This window comes from Lontra canadensis, unplaced genomic scaffold, assembly GCF_010015895.1.
Source record: "Lontra canadensis isolate GAN:19392208 unplaced genomic scaffold, GSC_riverotter_1.0 scaffold28, whole genome shotgun sequence".
NCBI classification, from domain to species: Eukaryota; Metazoa; Chordata; class Mammalia; order Carnivora; family Mustelidae; genus Lontra; species Lontra canadensis.
The window spans coordinates 12,694,778-12,705,558 of NW_022631022.1; the positions used below are offsets into that span (position 1 = coordinate 12,694,778).

At 34.6% G+C, this 10,781-nt stretch overlaps 1 protein-coding gene across 1 annotated transcript in view; it reads left to right on the top strand.

The window, feature by feature from the left end:
- The window catches only part of DNAAF4 (dynein axonemal assembly factor 4), a 51,073-nt gene extending 44,434 nt beyond the window's left edge, over positions 1-6,639 (top strand). Inside the window, exons 7-9 of the mRNA XM_032864910.1 lie at positions 3,105-3,258; positions 4,478-4,583; positions 6,510-6,639. Coding sequence (XP_032720801.1) covers positions 3,105-3,258; positions 4,478-4,583; positions 6,510-6,619 — 370 coding nt within the window. The 3' untranslated portion in view covers positions 6,620-6,639. The remainder of the gene's footprint in view (positions 1-3,104; positions 3,259-4,477; positions 4,584-6,509) is intronic.
- The last annotated feature ends 4,142 nt before the right edge of the window (positions 6,640-10,781 follow it).

The window sequence follows — 10,781 nt, forward strand, 5'->3', positions numbered from 1 at the left end:
TAAAAATAAAAATTAGGCAAAGGGCTTAAATAAACACTTCTCTAAAGAAGATATATACAAATGGCAAAAACACATGAAAAGATGTTGAACACCACTAATTATTTAGAAAATGCAAATCCAAATCACAATGGGATACTACTTTGCACACATTACAGTGGCTGTTATAAAAAAAAAAACAAACCAGAAACAGCAAGTGTTGGTGAGGATATGGAAAAATTAGAACTGTCGAACATTGTTGGTGGGAATATAAGATGGTACACAGTATGAAGGCTCCTTAAAAAATTAAAAATAGAATTACCATGTCATCCAGCAATCCCACTTCAGGGTGTATACACAAAAGAATTGAAAGCAGGGACACAAACAGGTATGTGTACCCCCCTGTTCATGGTAGCATTATTCATAATAGCCAGGAGGTGGAAGCAACCTAGGTGCTCATTGATGGGTATTTTGGTAAACAAAATGTGGTATATCCATACAACAGAATATTATTCAGCCTTTTAAAAGGAAGAAACTCTTCTTAAACACTACAGCATGGATAAGCCTTGAAGACATTATGCTAAGTGAAATATGCCAGTTACAAAAGGACAAATACTGCATGATTCCACTTACATGAGGTATCTAGAGCAGTCAAATTCATAGAACAGAAAATAGAATGGTGGTTGCCAAAGATAGGAGGGCATGGGGAGTTAATGTTTTAATGGGTACAGAGTTTCAGTTTCAGAAGATGAAAAAGTTCTGGAGATGGATATTAGTGATAGTTGCACAACAATGTAAATGCACTTAATGCCACTATACATTTAGAAATGGTTAAAATGGTAAATTTTGTTATATATATTTTATCACAAGTCTTAAAAAAGGCTGGTAGTAGACACTATTGGTTATCTGGCCAAAATGTATGGTCTCCCTTTATTCTTAATGGCTGAGACCCTATTTTGTTTAGGTATGTAGAACTTACCCTTGTGACTTACCTTGGGACCTTTCCCAAGTCCCAGGATAAATTCTGATTGACTTCAACAAATCAGGGTTGTTTTCCTTATACTGTTGGTGAGGTTTTTCTGTTTGTGTTGTTTTATTTTTAGCTAGATGAACAAAAATATGTACTATAATGTTGTTTATACAAGCAAAGTATTGGGAAACAAAAACTCTAAATGTCCATTGGTAGAAGAAGACTGGTTTCAAAAATCCTGGCACAAATTAGAGGCTTCTTTGTAAAAATAACAACAACAAAAACAACTTTGTAAAAATAGTATATCTCCATTTCTTAATACAAAAAGATGATCATATTGTTGAATTTTCATAAGTGCCCCCAAACAGCAATTTGTACTACTAAGGAATAAAGGTGGGGAGAGAAAGTTAGAGGGGGAGAGAGACTGAGGAAGAGAAGGAGAGACTTGGTGGTTTTATTAAGGCAAAATATTTTTTAAGGGTTTGTTCTCTTGGTCAGTGAGATGGGAAAGGAGGTGAACCAGGAGATTTTTGGGAAAGGTTTTCTCACCCTCAAGGAGCATATGTCAGACGATACTATCCCATTTTCTTTGAATGAACATTGTGCTTGAATGTGGCACCTGAAATTATGCTGCCACCTTACATTCTATGAGGCAGATCAGCCCTAGGATGAAGTAGTTGCTGAGTACAGTAGAATGGAGAAATGAAAGGAACCTTAAGCCTTAGGATAACATCCTCAAGCTGCTGATTTCATTGGGCACAGAGAGTTTCCATGGTTTGGACTTTTAAAATGTGAGGTAATGTATTTCCTTATTTGTTTAAACCAGTTTGACTTGGAATTCTGTCTGTTACTTGCATTCAGAAGTATCTTAGCTGATATGAGGCACTTCAGAAAAATAAACTGTTACCAGAGAATTAGCTTTTCCAGTTTGTGCAGGTTATTTTATTTTTATTTATTTTCTTTTTGTACAGGTTATTTTATTTTATTTTAAAGATATTATTTATTTATTTGACAGACAGAGATTACAAGTAGGCAGAGAGGCAGGCAGAGAGAGAGGAAGGGAAGCAGGCTCCCCGCTGAGCAGAGAACCCAATGCGGGGCTCCATCCCAGGACCCTGGGATCATGATCTGAGCTGAAGGCAGAGGCTTTAACCCACTGTGCCACCCTGGCACCCCTGTACAAGTTATTTTAAACTTAAGTCAGGCTTAGGTTAGATGTTACAGTGGTGGCATCTTCAGTTTTACTAATGATATACTGGGTGCTTTTACTTTTGATGTCATCATGTTCTAGAACTGTACAGTATGCAGTACAATCAACTGGAAGTGAATACAAAGTGTTTTATGGTAATTTTATATTTGGTATTTCCTATTTTCCTTATGTTTATGTGTTTTTCAAAATTCTAAGAATTATATATAAAAATAAAGAAAAACTTTACATTTTAACTAAATCCTTTAACTATGAACATCTATTCGAAGAGAATTTTGGAAGACTTGATCTATTAGATGCTTTTGTTTGCAAGTAACCAAAAAAACCAATTTAAACTGGCTCTATGTTAAAGGAATTTATTGGTTTATATAACTAAAAAAGCTAAAGGCATGTTGCATTTCAGGTAAAGCTTGATCCAGCAGCTTAACTGTATCACTAAGGACTCAGTTTCTATCTGCCTTCTTATTCTTTTCATAATTCCATATATCAGCTTTATTCTAGTGCTAGCTGTTCCCATGGTGTTAAACATGGTGACTAACAGTTTGGGCTGTGTGCTTTCTTCACTTGTATCCAGTAAGAGGAGTTTTTCCAACTTTCCATTCTCCAACTTTGGAAAGTCATAGGCTTCATTCTGAATAGACCAGTTTAGTCTATAAACCTCTCCCCAAGTCAGTCATTGTAGTTAGTTAACAGGGTAAAATATGCTTACTGGTTTAAACTACAGATGAGTAGTACCCTTGGAGGTGGGGTCAAAGTCAGTCCCATTCAGATTTATTACATGCTGATGTATGTGGAGGAAAGATGGAGTTGGTGCAGCCTTGGAACGAAGTCTAATGTACAGGGAATAGAAAAGGAGGTAAGCCATCTCCTCTGCCACGTACCATTAGATATTATTTCTGTGTTTCTATTTCAATATTACATTGTTTTCCTTTTCTCTTTTTGTCTTATTAGCAAACTGTTTGCAAAAGAAAACTACTTGGCAGCTATGAATGCGTACAACTTAGCCATAAGACTAAGTAACAAGATTCCACTATTGTATTTGAACCGGGCAGCTTGCCACCTAAAACTAAAAAACTTACACAAGGCTATTGAAGATTCTTCTAAGGTATATATATCTATTTATTTATATATGGTGCTTTAAAATTGTTATCCTCTTGTTTATGGATTTAAATCATGCCTTTAATCTTTTTTCTTTTAAAATTTATATTCTTGAGTTGCAAGGATTTTAAGAGTCATCTTGTTAGTTACTTTTTTTTAACTGAAAAAAAAAAGATTTTTTTGAATCAACAAGAAACTGATTTTTTTTGGAGACTTTAAGGCACTATATTGCCTTGGTGTGTATCAGTTGAAGTTCACAAGGAAATTCGTAAATGCTTGTCAGTTTGTGCTTACCCTTTATCTTATTAAAGTTCTGCAGACTTAAAGTTTGAAGGAAGAAAACTTGCTTTTTTCTTATTATCACTACCACCTGCACAGTAGAAGGATAGCTCTACATTAATTTCCCAATTATCAGGATAAACCTAGTATATTCTAATTTTATTATTAATATCATGTCATTATCTTAAACTTCTAGTTTTTTCTCTTTTTTGTTTTCCATGTCAGAGTAATCTGTTTTAGGGGAAAATCATATGCAAAAATCTCTCATGTGGCTCCTTGAGATTGAAAATGTGAAGGAAATAACTATATCCTCCTGCTTTGATCTCATTAAAGTATTAAAAGATCTGACAGTATTTTTATGATCCAGTTTTCCTTTTACTAGCACCATTCTGTGCACAAACATTTATTGAATGAATGAATGGGATCACCCAATTTGAATGCCAAGACCTCCAATGTTTTTAATCACTCCTGCTAATAAAGACAAAGCTGTAGAGGTTTCAAATGATAAACCAAATCACCACTTTGGAGAAAAGCTATGCATCTTGTATAGGAACAATTGAACAATTCCTTAAGTTCAACACAAATACAAGTATTTGATAAATTTCTGTGCCAGTTAAGTCAAAAATTTTGGTGGGTGAGACTTGATGCTTTTTTTTATTTTATTTTTTTAAAGATTTTACTTATTTATTTGACAGAGAGATCACAAGTAGGCAGAGAGGCAGGCAGAGAAAGAGGAGGAAGCAGGCTCCCCACAGAACAGAGAGCCCGATGCGGGGCTTGATCCCAGGACCCTGAGATCATCACCTGAACCAAAGGCAGAGGCTTTAACCCACTGAGCCACCCAGGCACCCCTGATGCTTGTTTTAAAGTTAAGATTTTTATCATGTTTTTGCCCAAGTTTAAATTAATTTAAATTAGATTGTCTTTTCCTTATTTTATTCTGTAAGGCACTAGAGTTATTGACACCACCCGTTGCAGACAATGCTGATGGAAGAATGAAGGCATATATACGACGTGGGACAGCATTCTGTCAACTTGAATTATACATAGAAGGTAAGAAATTGATAGAAATGTTTTAAGTTCCTAGTTAAACTCTGAAAAAAAATCACGAATTATTTAAGATCATAATTTTTTTAGGACTCCACTGTTTTATATTTTTAGCATTTAATATATTCTTTGTAATTTACGTGACAAAAATGATTTTGAAGTATTTAAAAAATTTATTGCTGTAGAAGGCAGTTAAGACAAGATGTGAACAAGTTTAGGTATAGGAGAATGCTACAGTATCCAGAAAACTTTTTTATGGAAAGATGTGTAATAAAGGATATAAATGAGTCACTTAAGATATGATGGAAATTTAAAATGAACTACTTTGGTCATACAGACAGACACACAAGCTCAGAAACAACTGATCTACCACAGTGTATGATCATTGCTTATGTTTGTGAGACTGTACTAACTTTTGTTTCAGCTTCATGTGTATAGAAGCCATAACACTTATTTTTTATTGTTTTTCATTTTTAATGTATTTAGGGACTTTTTGCTGTTATTCATGTTGCTTCAAAAGCAAAATTTTGTAGTAGTTAGTGTTTTAACTTTAATGCTCTTCTTCCCATGCCTCCTTACCCAGAGGACCAGACAACTTTCCTTTATTCAAGGCCTAGAGGCATACTCCTTGATGATGCCTTACCAGGGAATGGGCTAGTCTATAAGGTTTTATTATTTCTGACTACATTTTTAAACTTGTTTCTGACATTTTTTAGGAGATTTTTCTAAACAAAGCATCCCAATTAGATTTATGTGCCCCACCCTTTATTTTTAGTCTCTTAACCAGCTTCATGAAGTTAAAAATTATCAGGACAGGAATGAAATAATATAAAGCATTCTTTTTTTTTTTAAGATTTTATTTAATTATTTGACAGACAGAGATCACAAGTAGGCAGAGAGGCAGGCAGAGAGAGAGGAGGAAGCAGGCTCCCCGCAGAGCAGAGAGCCTGATGTGGGGCTTGATCCCAGGACCCTGAGATCATGACCTGAGCCGAAGGCAGAGGCTTTAACCCACTGAGCCAGCCAGGTGCCCCAATATAAAGATCCTTTAGAAATTGTAGCATCATAGACTTTTTGAGCTAAAAGTACTCTTCATTTTAAAGATGAGAAAATGGAGGCTTGGAGAAGTTACGTGATTTACCTTAAGTGGCATGGCAAATAAGTAGCACTTAGAACTCAAGTTTCCTTACTCAAAGAAATTTTCCCACTGCTTATGTTGATAAAGACTTAGACTCATTTATATTTATTTAACAGACAGTCCACAATGCTTTCCTTTTAAATTAAGTTTCCTCAAAGGAATTCTGTATATATGACAATTATAGAAAAAGCCACAAACTGTAGTCTATGAATTATATAAAGTATGAATTGAGTCTACCAAATTTTTTTTTCTAAATCTAGAATTTCTAAATAAGATGCCATTTATTACTTTCTCATTGAGGTAATAAAAATGTCTTTTTTATAGTGAGTTTTATTGAGTCTTTTCATGCTTTAATGAGCTTAAGCTGTCAGTTTATTTGTACTTGAACTTCAAATAACGCTTCTGGAGTGCTGGATGGCTCAGTCTGAAAAGTGTGCAACTCTTGATCTTGGGATCATGAGTTTGAGCCCCACATTGGGGGTGAGATTAAATCCATTTAAAAAGCTTAAAACAAAAACAAAAAACAAAAAAATACAAAAAACCCAAAAACTGCTTCTTACTGAATCCTGAATATAATGAGTATAATTATTCCTGAAATCACTGAAACATTTCTGCAATCTTTTAAGAAATACTATATAGAGACATATTTGTGAAAATGATAATCTGATTTAAAATCTGATACTTGTCTTGAACCATGTTCTTAGAGGTTTTTTTTTATTAAAAAATATATTCTAGATAACACAAGGATTTATAAAATATTAATTTTACTGACCATCATTGCAATATAAATATAGGCCTACAGGATTATGAAGCTGCACTTAAGATTGATCCATCCAATAAAATTGTACAAAATGATGCTGAGAAGATTCGGAAGATAATTCAAGGAACAGAACTAAAATCTTAATGACTGCTGAAGCAACTAGGTATTGTTTTAAGTTTTCCAAAAATAAATGGAGGCATTAGGAATTTTTGTAAATATTACGGCTGATGGTGCAGAATCACTTTTTTTTCATTCTCTAGTTCTGTAGATGGTAAAATATTATAAATCTATAGAAAATGAAATGTTCGATTTGAATTGTTTCTGAATGAGTAAATCAAACTAAGAATGATTTAATTCTTTGCTGCTTCAGTACATGGATTAATTACATATATATTTTGTTGTTGTTGCTGTTACTAAAATCAGCTCATCCTTATAACTAACAAAATATTTCTGGGTGTGATGAGTACTAGGACATTACAGACTCATTTCTGACAAAGTAAAATTTGAAAATAGAAGACTATGTTTATAATTTTTTTAATTAAATGTACTACTTAATTGAATGATTGACCTTAGTATAATCAGTACTGATATTCACCTAGTATTCAAAGCACAAAACCTTTACTTCTCCATCCCACTGTGGGAGGGTAGACCAGTTCAACCTAGCAAAACAACTGTTTGGAACCCCCCCCCTTTTTTAAAGATCTTATTCATTTATTTGAGACAGTGAGAGAGGAAGAGCATGAGCAGCAGGGGGTAAGGGCAAAGGGAGAGGGAGAAGCAGATTCTCTGCTGAGCAGGGAGCCCAACTCCGGACTTGATCCCAGAACTCTGGGATCATGTGAAGGCAGACACTCAACAGACTGAGCCACCCAGGCACCCTGTTTAAGAAGACCTTATTTTTGACTTTAGTTGTATGTAGTGCTTTCCAAGGCATTGATTATATTTCATACTATCTGGTGAAGATAAGTTTTCTAATGAGATGTTTTCTAGTAGCTTCAAGTATAACAGGAAAAAGAAAAAGACAGCAAATGTTAACATAGAATGATGTGGGGCTTGATCCCAGGACCTATATACAAAAGCTTCCCTTTTGTATATAGTAGTTATCACAATTGTCTGATTATATTTACAGGATTTTTAGAAATACAAAACACAATATTTAGGAATAAGTTTTTATAGTATTTGGTAATCTGGTGTCATTCAAATGGGCCATAAAACAGCTTCATTCTTCTTCTTCTTTTTTAAACCAATATTTTTCTTGAATTTGTAAGGGTATCCTAGTTCAGCAACCTTGAGACTTACTTTTATAAAGCAGCCTTAGATAAATTACATAGCAGCCTTGTCCGGTTAATAGACCTTCTAATAAGATAGGTTTGCTTTTTCTTATGGTTTGTTATTTTAAAAAATAAACATTACCAAAATAAAGATGGGTCTCCATGTGTGTCAAATACCAATTTGATATTCAAAATATGTTAACCAACCTAGTGTTTCTTCAGGCTCTTCCTATTAGCATCCTCCACCCACCCACCCCCCAAAAAAGACTACAACCAATAGCTACCCTAAGGACAGAAGATCTATCCTTAGTGGAAAGAAGGGATAGTGTTAACTAGTTATTTATTAATATTTTGGGCCCTATTTTCTAAATAAAGTCTTGGACTATATTTACTCAACAGACAAATTTGTATTCACAAAATACTTGACCTCTTTTGAGCAATCTCCTATTGTTTGCAAGGGACTTTTTGTCTTAAGTTGAAGTAGTGATAGAGTTGAAATCTTACTACAACATTTCTATGTCCTTTATGATGAAAACATACCTCCCAAACAATAGTGCTAATTATTACTAAGGCCCATGAATAAAAGATAAGAAAAAAATTCTTATGGTAGTCCCTTAGGTTTTTTCATAATGTCAATTATTTGATTGAAATTGATTTCAAGATACCAAGTGGATAATAAGCTAAACGTAGCTGTTACAGAAATGTAAACTGAAGGGATATTTAATCTCCCACTACTGTGTGATTGCCATACATAAATACAGAGTATGCCTGTTTATTAATAAAGACAACTTTTTGACAAATTTGGCTATGAATAAATATCAAAACTATATCAAAATATTGATTACAAAGGAAAGAGCATGACTAGTCCATTTTTGCTATGGATGTTTTATAGTAATAGTAAATAATTATTGTTAGATTTAATTTAAAAATAAAATATTTTCTAATATTCTACTTGCTTTTTGACTGATAGTCACTTGAGAGTCAGCTAGATTCACAGAACCCGTTTTTTTCTCATTAAAGTGCTTAAGCATTTTATGAAGAATGCTCATTTCTTTCCTCCCAGAAAGAGGTTTGTGAATTACATCAAGCAAAAATGGTTTGTCTCAGACCAGGTTTGGTATCATTTTTCTTTTATATATTTTATCTCTTTACTGACAAGTAAAAATATTACAGTAATAGATAAATGCTGTCTAAGAGCTAAATGGAAAGTAAACACATATGTGTGTATGTATAAACATATCCTGTCCTGGTTTCCTAGAATCAAGGAAAACTAGAGCTGGACAGTAGAGCAGTAAAAACAGATTTCACTTGGGAACTATTGCAGTATATGAAAAGAGACCTCAGTATAGAACTGGGGTCAGTTCCTAATATAGCATGGACAATGGACAAGTGATGATTTATAGTTAAAGGGCAAGTTGGGTTGAAGGCTGGGGTTGTCAGTGGTTAGAAAATTACTAAAAGGAAACATCAACGGTAGGGAGATTCTGGCTAAACTGAATTATCAGGATTATTGCTGAAAGCAGGCAAGGTTGACTGGGTATCATGGGAGATTGTGGGGGATGAAGAATTTGGTCAGATATTGAGAGTGATAAAAACTGATGATGGGGATTCTGGCTAAACCAACTTAGCAGTATTCTTGCTAACAACTGAGCTCTTAAGGACAACGCCCAAGGATCAGGCCCAGTTGAAAGAGTGGCTTAGAGGAACCTGCTTAGAGTTTGGTGAAGGAGAGACCACTGGTCACTAGCAAGTCAAGTACTTTCCAGTGAGCTTCACCCATGTGGCAAAAAGGGCAAAATGTTTTTTTTAAAGATTGATTTGAGAGAGAGAGAGTAAGCGAGTGAGGGGAAGAGTGGGGGGAGTGGGGGGGAGGGGGGATAAGTGCTGAGTGCGGAGCCTGACACGGAGCTCTATCTCATGGCCCCAAGATCATGAGCTGAGCTGAAACCAAGAGTTGGATGCTTAAATGACTGAGCCACCCAGGCATCCCATGGGCAAAGGATTTTTACACATACCATCTGGGGAAAATATTAGTAAGTGATCTCTCAAAAGGACTGACAAAAGTGTATTTCATTATCTTATTGAACTGATCTGGCTCAGTCTCCCTCTCAAAGACCTATCAAGAGCTGACCCATCTCTTGAATCTGGGTTTCAGATTCACATTAACCAAGCTCAGGAGACTGAAGCAAACAGAATGCCTACTTACTATTAATTCATAAGTAAAAATTGAGTGAGCATGTCTAAGGGGATGATAGGTTATATGAAAATTCACTCTCCTTACAAGCAGATGTATGATAAATCACATCATAAAGCTGCTTAGCAAACATGTTAAAAAAAGAAACAAGTGCAAAATAGAGTCACTTCTGGCTTCACAGGTGAATTCTATCAAACACGTAAAGAAGAGTTAATACTATTCTTCTCAAACTATTCCAGAAAATAGAAGAGGAAGGAAAGCTTCCAAATTCACCCTATGAAGCCAGCATTACCCTGATACCAAAACCAGATAAAGTCACTACACAAAAGAGAGAGAGAGAGAGAGATCTCTGATGAACATAGATGCTTAAATACTCAAAAAAATATTAGTAAACAAAATCCAGCAATACATTAAAAAAAATCATTCTCCCTGATCAAGTGGGATTTATTCCTGGGATGTAAAGGTGGTTCAATGTTCACAAACCAATCAATATGACACATTATGTCAATATGAGAAAGGATAAAAACAATGTGATCATTTTAACAGATGCAGAAAAAAAACATTTGACAAGGTACAATATTCATTCATGATGACCCTCAAAAAATAGGTTTAGTGGGAAGAGACATCAATATAATAAAGGTTACCTATAAAAAAAACCTCAGAGCTAACATCATCTTCAATGAGGAAAAACTGAGAGCTTTTCCCATAAGATCAGGAACAAGACAGGATATCTACTCACCATTTTCATTCAACATAGTACTGGATATTTTAGCCACAGCAATTAGACAAGAAAAAGAAACAAAAGGCATCCAAATTGGTAAGGAAGAGGTAAAACTTCCAC